Source organism: Hyperolius riggenbachi, chromosome 6, assembly GCF_040937935.1.
Source record: "Hyperolius riggenbachi isolate aHypRig1 chromosome 6, aHypRig1.pri, whole genome shotgun sequence".
Lineage (NCBI taxonomy): Eukaryota > Metazoa > Chordata > Amphibia > Anura > Hyperoliidae > Hyperolius > Hyperolius riggenbachi.
This window is the reverse complement of record NC_090651.1, coordinates 170,591,088-170,610,757: the sequence shown is the minus strand read 5'-3', so window position 1 is coordinate 170,610,757 and position 19,670 is coordinate 170,591,088. Positions and strand designations below refer to the sequence as shown.

The following is a 19,670-nucleotide window of genomic DNA, read 5'->3' as shown; positions in this document are numbered from 1 at the left end:
GTGAATGATATCTGGTCATACATGTGACGATGGGGGCAGGGCTATGGCACTAAGGCCCCATCACACTGCTGTGCTTTTCAGGGGGTTTCCAGAGCTTTGAAAGCGCTATGACAATGTTTCCCTATGGCAGCATTCATGTGGCTGCGATTTGTATACTGTAAAATTTTGGGAGCGTTTGCAATTAGATACTCGTTCTCCAAATGAGATTCCCCAGCTCCCCGCCTAGTATGATTCTGACCCCTTCCCAAGTGTGATCGTTAGCTGGGAACATCAGACTTTGAAAAGGACTTGGGAATACTGGTTGATACGTTAAGCAATCGTCTACAATGTCAAGTAGTGGTAGCTAAAGCTAATAAAATTCTGTGATGGATAAAACATGAAATATCTTGAGATGCCAGTATACTACTACCTCTGTATAAATCACTTGTGAAGCCACATCTGGAGTATGGGAAACGTTTTGGGCACCATACTATAGAAGGGACATTGACCTTCTAGAATGGGTACAAAGACTGGCCAACTAAATTGATCAGAGGGATGGAAGAGCAGCTCACTTACCAAGAAAGCTTGGACAAACTAGACTTATTTAGCTTCTAAAAAAAAAATAAAAAAAAAAAAAAAAATAGATGACTGAGAGGTGACCTGATTAACATGTATAAATACATCAGAGTGCAGTACAAACGTTTGGCAGATGAGCTTTTTGTCCTACGGACAAGGAAGGGGACACAATCTGCATATGAAGGAAAAAAGTTTTTGCCATCTATTTAGAAAGGGGTCCTTTACCGTAAGAGTGGTTAAAATCTGGAACATGTTCCCTCAGGAAGTAGTTACGGCAAACTCCATATCTTCATTTAAAGAGGGCTTGGATGCTTTCCTTGCATTGAAGAGCATCCATGGCTATAATTACTAGGTAATACCTGGAAGAATTGATCCAGGGATTTATCTGACTGCCATCTGGAGTCAGGAAGAATTTTCCCTATTAACCAGCCTGGCGTTCTATTGAGATCGCCAGGGCGGCTGCAGGAGGTTTTTTTTTAAATTAAAAAAAAAAACTATTTCATGCAGCCAACTGAAAGTTGGCTGCATGAAAGCCTACTAGAGGGCGCTCCGGAGGCGTTCTTCTGATCGCCTCCGGCAAGCATAAGTAACAAGGAAGGCTGCAATGAGCAGCCTTCCTTGCTTGGCTTTCCTCGTCGCCATGGCGACAAGCAGAGTGACGTCATCGACGTCCTGACGTCAGCCGCCTCCGATCCAGCCCTTAGCGCTGGCCGAAACTATTTGTTCCGGCTGCGCAGGGCTCGGGCGGCTGGGGGGACCCTCTTTCGCCGCCGCAAAATGCCGGCTGCGTGTGCTGCTTTTTATTTTATCAAAATCGGCCCAGCAGGGCCTGAGCGGCACCCTCTGGCGGTAATGGACGAGCTGAGCTTGTCCATACCACTAAGGTGGTTAAAGTGAACCCGAAGCTCGAGTTCAAAATCAGATACTCACCCTGAAAAGAGGAAAGCCTAAGGATCCTATTGAGGCTTCCCTACATGGCTGAAGCCCCCCTCCCCCCCCCCCCCCCCATTGCTGTGCACGGCCCTCCACATCGGGGCTGCACAGCTCCTCTTCCTGGATCATAGCCACACAGTAGCGACGCAAACCTGCATGTACAGAGCCGCATCTCCAGCTTACTGCTCATGCGCGGCCTTGATCCCGGAAGAGGCGCTGCCTGGCCCCGAAAGGATTAGCGACAATGCCATTTTGCTAATCTACCTGGAGGCTGTGCTCAGGGACGAGGAACAATGGAGTAGCGAGGGAGGCCTCAGTAGGATTCTAAGTTTATCCTCTCAAGTTAAGCACCTGAATTTGTACCCAAGCTTTGGCTCGGGTACACTTTAAAGATAACTGGACCAGGCCTTATAAGGTTTTTAGCCTTCCCCTGGACTAACTAATTGCCATATGTGCTTAATCAGTCTGACAATGAAAACAATGGCTAAATGCTCAATTAACCTTCACACAGTTGAGTTGGCATACAAAGTACTCGCTAGCTGGTACTTAAGGTGGCCATACATTATGCCAATTGATGTATGGCCATCTTAGGCAACTAGTCGGCCAACCGACCATCCGATTCGATTAATATACTCGGATGAAAATCGGTGCCACCAAGAGCATGCACGATTGACGATGCAACCTATTTCGGGCATTGTATCAATCAGAAATTCTGCATGATGTCAGACGGACGTGCTTGATTGGGTGCATGGAAGTAGCTGCATGTAATATCAGGACAAGAGACAAGTGCAGCGGAAACCCCCCTATTGTAAAATGTGCCCTCTGATCCATGAATACTTTACCTGTCTGCGTCCGCCGCTGGTTCCATCTCTGCACTCTCTCACATACATGCGCCCCACGTGAGACATGTGATTTCTTTAGTCCTGATGAAAGTGTGAAGTGCTTTCAAGGTTGCACATTGGCGGGTGATATGATATACAACTGGTGGACATGCCCAAAATAATTTGTTTTAGAAGCATTATTTATGGATTCCTTCAATCCACGTGGTGATCCAGAGGGGGGCAAGAGAGCTTTGCATCATTTTTTCTCTGTAAAGTTCCTGTCACTTTCAGTAGGAATATGACAGATCTGACAGATTATGGACTAATACATCTCCTTATGGGGGGATTCTCAGGAATCCCTTTATTTTCAAAAACACTCCCCAGATGGCAGTGGCACAATCAGACTGCCAGAACATTGTGAACATGAGAACATTACTGGCTTTCCAACAGCATTATACAGGTCCTTTCCACGAAAGGCTTTTGAAAAGAATAAAGAAAATATTGAAAATCTCCCATGAGCAGATCTAGCCAAAATTATTTCAGTATCTGTCAGATTTTTACTAGCTACTGTGACAACTACATAGGAAAATCAAATTTTATAGCACATATTACTCTGGGAAAAATGTACAACAAATAAACATGCATTTAAAATTTTACAAATATCTGTAATAGTTGTCCTTTAAAGAAAACCTGTAAAAAGAAAAACTCTCTGGGGGATACCTACCTCGGGAGGGGGAAGCCTCTGGATCCTAACAAGGCTTCCCCCAGCCACTGGTGTCCGCCAATACAGTGCTGTGAAATACACTGTTCGTATCCGCTATACTGCGCAGATGCAAGTCCTTTGCGCCTGCACAGTAGAGCGGATCGATTGGGCTTGGCTATTTCCGCCTTACTCAGACCGAAAAGCCGCTAGTGCGCCAGCGCAGGAGAGCGGTAGGTAAATATTGCCTGTGCACACTTGTCAGGCTTTGTCGAGGGACTTTCGGGGAGCCAGTGCTGGACCCCCACCCCCACCAAAGCTTTAGAGGACGGGGAAGGCTCATTGGGACTCTGAGGCTTGCCCCTCCCGAGGTAACTATCCCCCTAGAGTTTTTTGTTTTTGTTTTTTGCTACAGGTCTATATGGATGCCTATAAGACGTTTATGATAGCATGGGAACTCTGGATAAGACTTACACGTCCATCTATGTATACAGAAAACAGTAGTCCTATATCCAAAAGATAGGACTACTGCGGGGGGGGGGGGGGGGGGGGGGGGGGGTTGGGGGGAGTTGAGCCGGGGACCCTGCTGGGATTTTCTTACTGTACTTAAAGTTTTGAGACTATACTATAAGACGCACTTTTTCTCCTCCAAAAGTGGGGGGAAAAATTTAGTGCATCTCATAGTCCAAATGTGAGCGAGATGTCCTCCACAAGCCGGTGCAGTACATACTGGAAGCCCTCACCTATCCAGCTGCGGGCTCCATGTTCTGCATCCTGCTTCTGTGTCTACCATCCATGGCTCCCTTCCTTCCTAGTGCACTTTCTGGCTCTCCTCCTGATGCCGCTGCTGCTGTAAATCCACCAGGAAGGACATCGGTGGCGGCTGAGTAGCACCCTTGGTCCCTGGGTGCAGGATCAGCGGTTTCACCCGGCTTCTTTTCCGCCACCCAGATGAAAGACATCGGCGGCTGAGTCACTTGGCCATCAGCTGGCGCTGCCCCCGTGACTCCAGTCCTCTCAGTGACTCCTGCAGGCATCTGTTCCTTGCCGCCGATATCTCTTCTTCTCTACCGCCACCCGGAAGGAGAACATCGGCGGCTGCTATGAGGCTGAGCAGCATCCTTGGACCGGCGGATCCTGCTTCATTTCCATCAGATCGGCGTCAGAGTCACGTGGTCCATCAGCTGGAGCTGCCCACGTGACAAGTTCTTGCAATGGCTCCGGCCAGAATCTGCTTCTTGCCGCCGATGTCCCTTCTCTAAGCCACCTGGACATTGGCAGCTGCTGTGCTGCTGAGGGGCACTCTTGGTCCCTGGGTGCAGGATCAAGATTCCTGCTGCTCTTTCGCCACCCAGACGGTAGACATCTGTGGCCGAGTCACGTGGGCCATCAGCTGAAGCTGCCCACGTGACTACAGTTCTTGCAGCCACTCCGGGAGCCATACAATCCTTGCCAAAGTTGTCCCTGCTCTCTGGACAAAGAGGACGACTGCAGAAGACCAAGGACACCATCCCCAGCAGCCCAATATCAACAGAAGCCCAGTAACTGATAGCACACCTCTCCTCTAAGATCGGGATCGGTAAGAAAAATGCATTTGTAGCTTAGTGGGGGTATTGTAACTTAGTGTAGGTAGTGGGGGCAATGTAGCTTAGTGCAGGTAGTGGGGCAATGTAGCTTAGTGCAGGTAGTGGGGCATTGTAGCTTAGTGTAGATAGTGAGGGCATATGAGCTTAGTGAAGGTAGTGGGGGCATTGTAACTTGGTGCAGGTAGTGGGGGCAATATAACTTAGTGCAGGTAGTGGGGGCAATGTAGCTTAGTGCAGGTAGTGGGAGCAATGTAGCTTAGTGCAGGTAGTGGGAGCAATGTAGCTTAGTGCAGGTAGTGAGGGCATATTAGCTTAGTGCAGGTAGTGGGGGCAATGTAGCTTAGTGCAGGTAGTGGGGGCAATGTAGCTTAGTGCAGGTAGTGGGAGCAATGTAGCTTAGTGCAGGTAGTGAGGGCATATTAGCTTAGTGCAGGTAGTGGGGGCAATGTAGCTTAGTGCAGGTAGTGAGGGCATATTAGCTTAGTGCAGGTAGTGGGGGCAATGTAGCTTAGTGCAGGTAGTGGGAGCAATGTAGCTTAGTGCAGGTAGTGGGAGCAATGTAGCTTAGTGCAGGTAGTGAGGGCATATTAGCTTAGTGCACGTAGTGGGGGCAATGTAGCTTAGTGCTGGTAGTGAGGGCATATTAGCTTAGTGCAGGTAGTGGGGGCAATGTAGCTTAGTGCAGGTAGTGGGAGCAATGTAGCTTAGTGCAGGTAGTGGGAGCAATGTAGCTTAGTGCAGGTAGTGAGGGCATATTAGCTTAGTGCAGGTAGTGGGGGCAATGTAGCTTAGTGCAGGTAGTGAGGGCATATTAGCTTAGTGCAGGTAGTGGGGGCAATGTAGCTTAGTGCAGGTAGTGGGGGCAATGTAGCTTAGTGCAGGTAGTGGGAGCAATGTAGCTTAGTGCAGGTAGTGGGAGCAATGTAGCTTAGTGCAGGTAGTGAGGGCATATTAGCTTAGTGCAGGTAGTGGGGGCAATGTAGCTTAGTGCAGGTAGTGAGGGCATATTAGCTTAGTGCAGGTAGTGGGGGCAATGTAGCTTAGTGCAGGTAGTGGGAGCAATGTAGCTTAGTGCAGGTAGTGGGAGCAATGTAGCTTAGTGCAGGTAGTGAGGGCATATTAGCTTAGTGAAGGTAGTGGGAACATTGCAGCTTAGTGTAGGTAGTGTGGGCATTGTAGCTTAGTGTAGGTTTTTGGGAGCAGCATGGGTTAGTGTAATGTAGTTAGTGGGGCAGCAGGGGTTAGTGTATCTGGGCAGTCAGTGTAGCTTAGATAAAGATAGTTTGGGGGTAAAAGGATCCGTAAGACACCCTGCACCATAGACGCACCAGGTTTAGTAGTCCCTCCCCCCCCCCCCAATTTTTGTCCTCTAAACCTAGGTGCGGCTTATAGTCTGGAGCGTCTTATACTCTGAAAAATACGGTAATAGCCAGTAGTTGCTGTAGTCCTGACTGACACCAAAGAGGAGCCGGATGTCAACTGCATATATCCTAGGACAGTAATGTGAAGGTATTCTAATGGATGGAACAGAGCTTGATATTAATAACATTAGTATATAGCTTTTCTCCCAGCAGTGTTCGGGAGCCTGGCCCAAGGACTCGGTACTGAATAAGTACTGGCTTACTGAATTGGAAGATCAGAGATTCGAACCCTGGTCTCCTATGTTAGAGGTGGTGCTCTTAACCAGCCACTATAAGCTTGGATGTAAAATACTTACACATGCTTATTAGCTGCCCTGGCCGAGTTTAAAGGGAACCTAAACTGAGAGGGATATGGATGTTTCCCTTTAATCAATACCAGTTGCCTGGCAGTCCTGATCCCTTTGGCTGAAGTAGGGCTGAATCACACACCTGATACAAGAATGCAGCTAATCCAGTCTGACTTCAGTCAGAGCACCTGGTCGGTATGCTTGTTCAGGAGCTGTGGCGGAAAGTATTGGAAACACAGGATCAGCAGGAGAGTCAGGCAACTGGTATTATGTTAAAAGGAAAAATCCATATCCTTCTCAGTTTAGGTTCCCTTTAATCTAGCGAGTATTAAACTCGGCCAAGGCAGCTTATGATCTAGCATGTGTATAGATGCCCACTGGTGCAGGGGGTAATAAGTTGTAAGAAGTAGAAGTCACTGTCCATGTTTTTCAGCACCTGCACTGAGTTGGTGGCTGGTGGGAAAATCTGGCACTTCTATAGACGCGCCCAGACAAGTACGAGACCAAGCAACACTCAGGTGTGAAACGGCTGTTGTGCCCATCTGCTTCCCGTGACATCTATCTCTTCCCACCTGTAAACCAATGGATGTGCGGAAAGCAATTCAACAGGGGCATTCATGCTTAAGAGGATTTATTGACAAAAACATGTAAAAGTAAAAAATAAAATAAAAATAAAGACTTCAGTCTCTTTAACTTAGCTTTAGGGATAACAGTGGTGCCTAGATGAGTGAATCTGTGAATGCATTTGGTTGAACATTAGCATGTGAGTGTGCAAAGGGTTAATTTGTTTTGGTGTTTTGTTTTTTGCTATTCTGCCCACACCCCCTTTAGCACCTCCCTTTCCTTAACTTATTTAAATGTCCTAACTAGAGTTGATGTGCCTGGATATATATGCGTTTCTTATATTGTTAACATCCTGTGTTTACCAATTAGTTGCACTGCCATGGCAGTCAGCTGACAGCGGAGGGATCAAATTACAACTTGTGATTAATCACAGATGAGTGTGAATTAGAGAGACTAAACTCTCTAAATACATGTAAGGTGCATTTCTTTATGTTTATCTTCTGTCCTGTGCAAGAGTTAAAGTCCACTTTAAAGTGTCATTACCCCCTCCCTTTAGACTGTAAGCCTTTGGCAGAGCCCTCCCTCCTTGTGTATCCTACCTGATCGTGCATTCTGCTCACAGAATAACGTGAGCTTAAATTACTTTGACTACTTCCCCAATGTATGATCTGGCATTGTGTGTCTTACTGCTTATTACCTGTATTGTGTTGTGTCACCCCTATTACTATTGTCGTATTTATTGTCCAGCAATGCGTAATATGTTGGCGCTTTATAAATCCAATAAATAATAAACATGTTACAATTTGTCCCTGAAAGAGGATGCCATTTGTTTTTTCAACCTCAGCTCCCTCCAACAAAATAATAAAACATTAGCTCTATGTACACTATAAACTGAATTTGTGATTAATAGTAGGAACAACATAAAAAAACAGCTTTAAGAATGCTTCGAGTAGAATGCTTCTGTTAGGGCTTGTTCATACTCCAAGAGCTTTTTAAGCGTTTGTGATTTTGAAAAGCTCTTGCTAATGCAATGCTGTGGGGCGATTTTTACAAAATTACATCGCTCTAGTGTAAATACACAGGCATAGGAGAACATTGTGTGTACACTTGTTCCAATACAGCAAAGTTTATTGCAGCCAGTGGTGTGCAGTCTCTTCTGTTTGTGTGGAGCTATTCTGAAGCCGTGGGAGCAATCCGGCTGAGACTAGGCACCGGCTTGATCGAGGTCCAGGGGACCCTTATACAGTGTTCTCCAGGCATCCAGCGTGTTTGATAGGAGAACATTAGCAAGAGCTTTCAAAATTACAAAGTGCTTAGAAAAGCTCTTGTAGTGTGAACAAGCCCTTAGGTAGATAGCTTCCAGTATAATATAATTCCAACTTTTGTTTAGCGCTGTTCTATAAGACTCAAATCGCTTGAGGTAACCACTAGGGGTGCACTCAATAGGCAGTGTTAGAGAAACTTGTCCAAGAACTCCGTTCTGAATAAGTAATGGCAAGTGACAATTTTGATGTTTCTGCTTATCACAAACATTAACACAACACAAGTTTAAACACAGTGGCTGTGTTTTACATTAAAATGTGCTGGCTGTTAACGGTCTCTATGTGCAAGTCTCCTTGAATTTAGGTTAGTGAGAAGTGCCTGTGAAAAAACCCCACAATAAGTCGTTTGCTACTAAATATAGAAACAAATTGGAAATGATCATTCCTAAACCCTTCTGCATCATGGTACCTAGCAGTATTGCTAGGCAACAAAAGCTGGGCACTGCTTTCTACTCAGTCCTCTTCTGTATACACCAGATATTAAAAATTATATATATATATATTTTCTTTCAACAAATGTTTTTTTTAAACAATATCAGAATATCATTTATTACAATTTATATTTTAACGATTACTGTTCATGTTCAGTATCGCAAAATATTTATGCTTAGTAAAAGACCATAAAAACGTAAAAAAAAAAAAAAAAAAAAAAAAAAATACACAAACATCACAGTTCACAACTCAAAGATAAAGGTCATTCTGAAGCATACACATGGTAGAGATTTCACTGTTAAAACAATTGTTATGAATGATATTGTACCATTGTACTGGGAGTGCAGACGTTAATCCGTTTTTTTTTCTTGCTGCTTTTCCTGTCTTGACCCAATATGCATACACACACACGTGCGCGCATATGCGCACGCACGCACGCACACACACACAATCTATCCCTCTGGTAACAGTTTGGGGTTAAGTGTTCTACAGACACGTAGCTAGGCTTGTTCTATTGCTATGAAAGGGGGAGGCAGGATAAAGAGCAGAACATTGCATTCGCCCAAGATGATGCGGCACTCTTTTGGTGACAGATCAAGAACAGATGCTGTAGACACTAAGCTTTTGGAAGTGACAGCCTTGATTGACCATCTCTACCAAGTTTAAAACCAACATGTGTACAAGATTTAACAGGAAACTGATGTCAGAGACATTTGGAAGAAAATATTTTATTTAGAAATAAAGGTGCATTTTTTAAGTTTTGAGTCTATCACAAATTACAAGCCCATATAGGCTCAAGGTAATAAGGTATATAGTAATATACCTTCACAACATACATATTAAAAAGTTTAGTCCCTAAGGTAACTATTTATGTTTTTTTTTTTAAACTAATTTTTTTTTTTTTTTTAACGTGTGTTTTTAATTTCTTTAGTTAATGGGCAGGGTGGGGAGTCTATCAGTTTTTATTTTGTGTGTATTTTTTTTTTTTACATTTCTACTTTAATTTTACTTTTTGGCCAGGCTAGGTGGCGTTAAGCACTCTCCTGGAAGATACCAGGAAGTGCAAGATCCTTTTTTTTTTCTTTTACATTTCATGATGTAGATTTTCATGAATAAAGATGCCTCCTGATTGGAGGCATCTTGATACATTCACAGAGGATCGTTTGCCTCGGGGGAACACTTGTTCCTCTTCCGAAGTCCATCCCCTGTAATAGCGGCGCCGGCGGGGAACAAGCCACCTGCACGCGGATATGTGTGCGCAACGGCTGCAACACTGCTGGACGGATATATTCGTCCAGATTGCCTTTGAGTGGTGATTTTTGGACAAATATATCCGTCCAGATTGGCTTAAAGCGGACCCAAACCAAAAATGTTTTTAATTCAAAATATTTAGTTGCACCACTCTGACATACAAAAGATACACACTGCTTCAAGCCTATGAGCATTTCAGTGCATGCTTTTCAACATTCTCTTTTCATAACTAGGGATATATAGGTGGCAGCCATTAGCAATTCCTCCTTTGCTGGACACCATCTACTCCACCAGTCTGCCGGATTCTGTCCCGGCAATATGACCGGAAGGGAGGGGTTCCTCCAATAAATGTAAAATATTTTATTTTTGTTATCATGCAAATGAAAAAAAGGCTGCTATTTATTATTATAATTTAGAAAATAGATTTTATTTCTAAAATCTTGTATTTTTAATTTGGGTCCACTTTAAGTGGTTAAACACCACCAGTTGCCTGACAGTCCTGCTCCTCTTTCTGGTCAGTCTCTGAATCACATATCTGCATGCTTGTTCTGGGGTCTATGGCTAAACAGCATTTGAAGTTGATTAGCAGGACAGCCAGGCAGTTTGCAATGGAAATAAATGTCAGCCTCCATATGTCTCACTTTGGGTTCTGTTTGATGCTGGGCATACACAGATGGATTCCTTCTTATCAATCGAGCCGCTGATGGCTCGATTGATAATTTCCGACGTGCCCAATACCGCGGCCGGATCGATTCTGCGCTCGATCCCCGCGGGCGGACAATGGGAAAAAAACGAGCAGAAGATAAGAAGCGCCCACGGGGCCGAGCGGGAATCGATCCGGGCGAACGCGGGGACGCGCCGGAATAGAGCCAGCGGCTCGATCCGGCGCATAATCTCCTCCGTGTATGCCCAGCATAATGCTTTGCACATCAATTAGATTGAGTACAATACACTTTCTTTTCTAGACCAGCAAAGAAAGTCTGGTGCCATTGAGCCTCACTGATAAAACAGGGAATGGAGCAGTTTTATCTCAACAATGAGAAAGTCATTTGTTTCAATATAGGTGAGGATATTCACTTAGCCTTCAATTGTCAGCCAGATCACATGCCATTTAAACATGACCCCAAACAACCAGCCAGTGGTAAGCAGTAAGAACACCATCAATGCACTACAATGTGCAATAAAGAGGAGAAACATGCCAAAGTTCCTGCCAACCTTCAAATGTTTCTACACTATTGCCTGCCTCTCCAGGCATAAGTCCTAAGTGATATTTTGAAAATACTGTTATTGTTCACTCTCCTGGAGAAGATGGGCTTTGGGCTCAACTTTATTAAGTGGGCCAAAATCCTTTACAAAAATCCTAAAGCTTGTATTGCGACCAATGGTTTCATTTCAGATAAATATTAAATTACATCCAAAATGTAATTAGAGACAAAGCAACCTGCTTTAATTAATATCAAGCCCCATCTACACGATACAATTCTTTGTGCGATTCGATTACGATTCTATTTACAACCGATGAAATCCGACATGTCCGATCAAGATTCGATTTAATTCGCCATTGTTTTGCAATGGCAAATCGAACTTGAATTATATTGATTATATACTAGTAGGGACATGAGAACAGACACTTACCCTGCTGTCTGTTTCATTCTGATCTGCCTATTGAGCTTGCAATACCCCCTGTAAAAAACACAGACTGAGCTCTCAGTCTGCTGCTTTATCAGGAAGCTCTAAAGCAGTGAGAGCAGTCTGCTCAAGCCCGCCCCCTCTCCGCCTGTGTTCTCCCTATCTGTGCACAGAACAGCATCACAGAGAGCAGTGCCTGTGAAGAGAAAAAACGCTCAGTAAACAGATTTATCTACCCAGCTAATTAGTGGGGCACACAAGCTGGGACTCATCTAAACGGTATTGTTTCAGATCAATTTTGCGATAGATTTTGCTTTGATAAGTACCCAAAATCTATTGCAAAATGTAACGCAATCCGATTGGACTGGTTGACAATTATCTAATAGATCTGGGAAATTGTACCGTGTAGAGGAGGCTGTATAGATCTGATGGAAAATTGTACCATGTAGATGGAGGTGAGGAGAAGGATGACTGACAGCCTCACATAAATAAAGCAGGCTAGTGACAAGCAGATTGTCGCTAGCATGCTGATCTATTAAGAGGTGGGGCTGGCAGCGGCGATACAATGACCCAGAGGCATGTCATGGTGCGCATGCCTATTAGTATTACAATATGCCACCTCGGGTTCTCTTTAAAGGGCACCTAAGGTTAAAATGGCAGGCTCAGTCTTATTGAGGGAGAATGGGAGGGTTTAAATACCTGTTCTAGCATCACCCCTCCAGGCAGGTGATCGTCTGCACATTACCTCTGACCCCCAGCTTCTATTATTGGCCACTCTAGCCGATCACTTTGATCGAATCTGCTGCATATCGGCAGGAAATTGACGTAGCGTATGGGTAGCTTTGTTGCTTACTCTTCTCCCACTGCTCCGCTGTACAGAAGTTAGATCTGTAAATCCAGCTGTCCCTGGAAATCGGTCTTCCCAAACTGCAGACTTAAGTGCACTGTACAAGTTAGGTCTGGCCTATAGCACTCAAGTAAATTAGTGAGAGCACTGCGTTTCCTACACCTATGGAATATCTGATGTCCATATTTAGAGAATGTAGTGTCTATGCTGCTTCTCCAAAACACTCGCACTAACATTTACACCTACGATTTCTGCCTCACTCAAACACTCCCCTCTCACTATGGGCTCTATTCACAAAACTTCACAAACATGACTTATTACCTAATAAATAAAAATAACCTTTCAGCACATTTACAAGCAAAATTATCACTGTTAGTTGTTCCCGATTAACTTCATTTCAGTATTACTTTTCTTACCTTTATTATATTATATTTTTGCTCTTTGGGAGCTTAAACATGTAACATGTATAAGTTGAAAACAGTGGAAAACAGGTAAAAAAGCTTTGTGAATCATACCCTATGTCTCCTACACTGCCATACACTTGCTCACTCTTCCATTCACAGTTGCTCTCTCACCTAGACTGTCTTTCACTCTGTCCCACTCCTCATACACACACTCCTCACACTTTGTCCTTCACAGACAGTCTCTTTTCTCTCAGATGGTCTATCTCACTCCCATTTCTCTTTCCTTCCGTTCCTTTTTCCCCCTTGTGCTTCTTGCCTCACTTTCTCTACATACCCCCTTTCTCTTCTCTAAACTTCCTTTCTATTCAGGAGTCTCTCATCCTGAGAGTTTGTCTTTACTTGGGGGGAAAGCAGCAGATTTACTTTCTTATCTGATTGCACAGACCCTCAAACACCTTTTTCTCGAACAATGTCAGCCTAAACTATCATGAGACATTATTTTGGGTGACAGGTCTGTGCTTATTTACAATACCCCCTTGATCTTGAAACAAACAAAAAAAAAAAGTGGGTGTGTATGGTTGGTGGTCTAGATTTGTTTCAGCCCCATACACACATTCAACAGGGGTCTTCTATGCTTTTGCCAACTGTTGGATTTACTTCTTATCAGTCTTATCAGCTCTTTGAACAATAGCAAAAGACTTTTTAGGAGTTTCAACTTGTTTCACAACAAAAGATGTGAAAGCATAAAAGACCGCTGTTGAGCGTGTACAAAAGGCAACAATGGGTCCGCCGGACCCTCCCGCTGGGCGGTCAAGTAGCCAACAGTAGCGCATGTATAGGCGCTGTTGACAGACTGATAAGGCTGTTTCTGAACGATCCGCTCAGCGGACCTGTCGTTGCCTTTTGTAGTGCGTATGTATGCAACTTATGGGGCACCTACCAACTATCTGTCCAAAAGCCCCATACAACTTTTGTTGTGAAACAAGTTTAAACTAAAAAATATATATATATATACATATATATATATATATATATATATATATATATATATATACACACATATATATATACACACATATATATATATATATATATATATATATATATATATATATATACATATATACATATATATATATACACATATATATATATATATATATATATATATATATACACATATATATATATATATATTTATTTTGCTAATGTTCAAACAACTGATAAGACTGATAAGCCTCTTCCGCATCCCTGCGCGTACCCACCGCGTCCGCCGGATTCGATACCTGCTCGTCCCCGCCGGTGCCGCTTATCTTCCGCTCGATTCCCCGTTGTCTGCTCGCGAGGAATCGAGCGGCGGCGAGATCGGACCTGTCGGATCTTATCAATCGAGCCGCATCAGAAGCTCGATTGATAAGTTACATCGGCACTTGTGTACCTAGCTTAACAGATCGCTCAGCGGATCTGTCAAAACCAGCCTTATCAGCCTGTCGACAGACTGTACACACAGGAAAACTGTCGCTAGAACGGCCGCCCCGCAGGCGGGTCTGACAAATAGTCGTTTGAATAAATCAGGAGTGTGCACACGCCTTTAGGGAGTACCTAATGCTAATGTGGAGAATAGGGAAACAATGCAAAATTGAGCATTATAATATTAGTCGGACTTAACCTCCCTGGTGTTCTGGACGAGCTGAGCTCGACCAGTCACGCCGGAGGGCACCGATCAGGCCCTGGTGCGCCGATTAGAATACATTTTTTTAAACATGCAGCTAGCACTTTGCTAGCTGCGTGTTCTACGCGATCGCCACCGATCCGCCGCGTAACAGCCCCCCTCCCCCCCGGGACCCCTGCGCAGCCTGGCCAATCAGTACCAGGCAGCGCTGAGGGGTGGATCGGGACGCCATGTGACGTCACAACGTCGATGACATCGCGATAGTCGCCATGGCGACGTGGAAGCCCTAAAGGAAATCCCATTCAGAACGGGATTTCCTGACGGGCATGGGTGTCGGCGGCGATCGGAGGGGTGGGAGGGACGCCGCAGGGAGGGAGGCATCATGTAGCTAGCGCTAGGCTAGCTACATGATAGAAAAAAAATGCAAAAAAAAAATCAGAACGCCAGGGAGGTTAAAGGGGCCCATACACTGGTCGATTTCAGCCATCGATCGATCTTATGGCACAGTTCGATCGGAAATCAATTCTATCAAATCTATCGATCGATTTGCAGCCAATTTCAATCGATTTCGATCAATTTGATCTGACAGGATGGAAAATCTAGGTCGATCTGCTGCTGGCAACAGATCGATGGCCCAAAGAGTTGCATTGGATCTAATGGTCCAATAATGCATTTAGATCGATTTCCAATAGATTTCATGGAAATCTGTTCCTAGTGTGTTGCACACATCAGATAGATTCCTGTCAGATTCGACTGGACAGGCATCTGACAGAAATGTATCTGATGGTCCAATCTGCTGCAAATCTAGAAGTGTAAGGCCTCCTTTATGCTAATGAAATCAAAATTTGTGATGGGGGGCTTAGGAGGACATGGGAAATCTCTGGACTATCCAGTGGCTTTAATCTAATTTTGTTCTTTGGCCAGTACAGGTTTACTTTATAAAAACAAAATGATAAAGCACTTTGCTAGCAGTTCATCCCCAATCCATTATTTGTACATTTGACAGTAACATTTCTTTTTGTAAAGTGGTTAAAACCAATACATTTTTCTCAAAGGAGAAAAAAATTCTTTCTAATAGCCAGAGGTGACTCAAAGAACTGATTCAATATAAAGTGCATATATCTGACAACATTTTGCACTCCACTTTATGTTTTATTACACTCCAGGCAGTTGAAATTGAATTCACCCACTGTTTACACACAAACACACACACACTCAGAGTTTAGCCCTTTTGCACATATTTTCCTGCAAATAAAGCAATTATAATAATACTTATTCAGCTGCACAGGTAACCAGTCTGTTTAGCTTTTGTAAAGTATGAGATTTTCTTTATACATGTAGAGATTGTAAATATCTAAATGGATCTTTGTATTCAAAATAATATATAACATGCATTTAATTATATGTATATATACTGTACATACACACTGCGTACACACACCATTTATTTTTTAGTACAACTGTTGAGGACATTCACTACAACTCCAGGTAGAATTGTAAATAAAGATCTACAGTTTAAGATGTGCTTGCTACACTAATATTTGCCAAAACCCATGCTGTTTGCACAGATTGTATGAAATATTTTTTCACAGCAGAAAACATTCAGGTAGCATTTAAAGGAGTCATCAGGGAAAATAATGTAAAATGAGTGCTATTTACCGGGGGCTTCCTCCAGCCCCAAGCTCCCAGCATTTCCCTCGCCGTTCGATGACGTCAGAGCGACCGCCAGGTCGCTCTGCAGTGGACCTGCGCGAGCGGCGCTGTCAATCGCCGCCACGTGGGCCGGCGCGATGACTCCATTAACTATACATCTTTAAGGGCTTGTTCACACTATCAGCACGCTACCATCGTTTGCTGTTTTTTTTAAGCGGTGGCGATTTTGTAAATCACCCTAAAAGTTCTTGTGTAACAATTTCCTATGACAGTGTTCACATGCGTTTCCATTTGATTAAAATCGCAAACACACTACATGTACCATCTTCTGAGTGTTTTTGCTGAATGGAAGGTATAGGGAAATCGCAAAGCGCTTGAAAAAGCACTTTGTATAGCGATTTCCCGATCACTTAAGAATAGATACATTGTATTTATTCATTTCCAGGTCAAAGAGATCACTGCCTGACTGACGCCAGGAAGCGAAAATCCTAATAGCTCAGCAAAAGCACTTAGAAAATTGCTCTACAAATCACTAGCTAACACATAGCGCTGGAGATTTATAATGTCAACAAGGCCAAGGCCTAAGTGTACCTGAGAAAAGAAGCATCTCAAGTACCATACTTACCAGGGGCTTCCTTGAGCCCCCTTAAAGAGAAACTCCGACCAAGAATTTAACTTTATACCAATCAGTAGCGGATACCCCCTTTTACATGAGAAATCTATTCCTTTTCACAAACGGATCATCAGGGGGTGCTGTATGGCTGATATGGTGAAACCCCTCCCACAAAGAAATTTTGAGTACGTACTCTTGGCAGTTTCCTGTCTGTGAACCTTGCTGCATTGTGGGAAATAGCTGTTTATAGCTGTTTCCAACTGCCAAAAAAACATGCAGCAGCTACATCACCAGCTAACAGTAAAAATGTCACCATGTAATAAATGTCAGAATGTAAATCAGGGATTTAAAAGATTTTACAATGGGCAAACACTGGGCTAAATCATTTATACATAATTATTGTAAAAATGAAGCACTTTTTTATTACATTATTTTCACTGGAGTCCCTCTTACTCGTCCCTCACCGTCTCCCCGGGTGGCTCTGGTCCCCGGCAATACAGCCCGAAAGCCTGGCCGACCTGCGCTTCATCACGCATGCACGGCCTGGCGCGCTCTCGTCCCTGGCAGCAATCTGTGGCTGCGCAGTAGTACTGCACAGGTGCAAAATGCTCCCAAGGACAGGAGCGTGCCTGGCCGGGAATGTGCGGCAAATCGCAACTTGGCCGGGCTTTTGGGCTGAAGCTGACTGGAGCCCCCCGGGGAGACGGCAAGGGACGAGCAAACTTAAGGAAGCCCCAAGTAAGTATGGAACCTGAGACACTTCTACTCTCGGGTTCCCTTTAAATATGCAATAATACCTAGAAAACTGTTTAAAAGTGGCGATTCATGCATGCTCATGACTTCTATGTTATCCCAATAGGCTGGGGCAAAGGAAAAAATTTACCCAAAAATACAATAAGTAAAAACAAGTACTGTAAAATAAACACACACTGGACAAAAACACGAAAAAAAACTCACCTTTCTACCACAACAGTATCCCAAACTCTGCATGACAGGGTCAATTTCCTGTTCGAACACTTCAGCCAGCTTCGAGCAGTACTTGTAAACGCGAGAGGTTTTTCGATTATATAGCCATGCATTATTGAACATCAGCCAAATGTCCTCGACATACTGCCACGGTTCCTGGTATTGCCCTGTGTCCAGTTTGCGCTTTATAGTTGAAAGGTCCATCGGAGTCTTGACTATCTCAAAATAATCCTGCAGGACAGAGGTATTTTTCTGAATCATAAGAGGTTATAAAGCATTACTAATGTGCAAAATAAAAAAAATAAAAAAAGTTCCACAAAATTAAAAACTATGGACACCTGAATTATACCAACTGAAATAAAAAAGCATTTAAATACTGAAATATAATCACATTTTTACACACAAATGTCCTCAATTTAAGCTGAGCCTGAAATAGGATCCAATTACAAATTATAGTTGCAACAAGGGATAGACAATGAGATGTAAAAATTCCAACTTGATGCAGATTTCAAACTAAATTTTATGCAAATATATGCAGCTTGAGAATATGCACTTTTAGGAAGGAAGGAAGCTTTCAGAAGTACTGGGGATTTAACTTTTAAAATTGAAAATTGCACATACTGCAATACAGTTTATTATTTTATAGGGTAATCCCACAGTACTTTTGATAGGAGACAACCAGATTTGGAGCACAGCTTCCTTAAAGTGCGTGGACGATTGGGGTGAGGGGACTATTTGAAGGTGCAAACAACTGAAAGTAACAATTTTAGTCAATTGGAGCAGTTTATCTTTTGACTTTTTTCAGCTTGAAAATATACCTCGCAGCTTCAGTTGGTCCACTTTCAAGCTCCATAAATTTGCATAACAGCTTTATCAATTTAAAGAGACACTGAAGCGAGAATAAATCTCGCTTCAGTGCTTATATTCAGCAGGGGCATGTGTGGCCCTGCTAAAACGCCGCTATCACGCGGCTAAACGGGGGTCCCTTACCCCCCAAATCCCCCCCTGCAAAATCTACGACCAACTTGGTCGTAGATTTTGCTGCTCTTGAGGCAGGGCTAACGGCTGCAGCCCTGCCTCTCAGCGCCGTCTATCAGCGGCGCATCGCCGCCTCTCCCCCGCCCCTCTCAGCGAAGGAAGACTGAGAGGGGCGGGGGAGAGGCGGAGATACGCGCTGACAGAAGCACGTGAGGCAGGGCTGCAGCGGTTAGCCCTGCCTCAATGCGGAAACGCTGCCCGGGACTCCACGAGGGGATTGGGGAGGTAAGGGACCCCCGTTTAGCCACGGGATAGCGGCGTTTTAGCACATGCCCCTGCTGAATATAAGCACTGAAGCAAGATTTATTCTCGCTTCAGTGTCTCTTTAAGCGTTATCATCTCACTGACAATCCTGAGTTGCGACAAGAGTAAAGGTTCTATATGACCATTTTGATCAAAGATGTAACTTTACATTTCTAAACTAAACTAGTAATAAATTAAATCAAGAAAATGGAGTCTAAGAAAAATACATTTTAAAGAGACTCTGAAGTCTCTTAAAAATCCTTGTTTTATTCCAAAATCCTGTTTAACATGTTAGCCCTAACTAAACCGCCGCTGTAATCTAACTAAATCCCCCAAACTCCCCGGGTGGCAATCTGGGCAGCATTTCCGTGAGAGGCAGAGCTATAAGCCACAGCTCTGCCTCTCAGCGCGTCCATTAGCCCGGATCGCCACCTCTCCCCCGCCACTCTCAGTCTTCCGTCACTGAGAGGTGCTGGGGAGAGGCGGAGATCCGCCGCTGGTACACGCGAATGGAGGCAGAGCTGCGGGTCATAGCCCTGCCTACAACAGCAGCAAAATCCACAACCAAAAAAGTTGTGGATTTTGCGGGGGGAGGTTTGGGGGGATTTAGATTACAGGGGCGGGATGCGGCGGTTTAGGTAAGGCGAACATGTTAAACAGGATTTTGTAGTAAAAAATGGATTAAGAGACCTCAGAGTCTCTTTAAAGAGACACTGAAGTCTCTTAAAAATCT

At 44.0% G+C, this 19,670-nt stretch overlaps 1 protein-coding gene across 1 annotated transcript in view; it reads right to left on the bottom strand.

The window, feature by feature from the left end:
• EP300 (E1A binding protein p300) overlaps positions 1–19,670 on the bottom strand; it is a 264,101-nt gene that overhangs the window by 60,515 nt on the left and 183,916 nt on the right. The window contains exon 18 of the mRNA XM_068242112.1: positions 17,648–17,887. Coding sequence (XP_068098213.1) covers positions 17,648–17,887 — 240 coding nt within the window. The remainder of the gene's footprint in view (positions 1–17,647; positions 17,888–19,670) is intronic.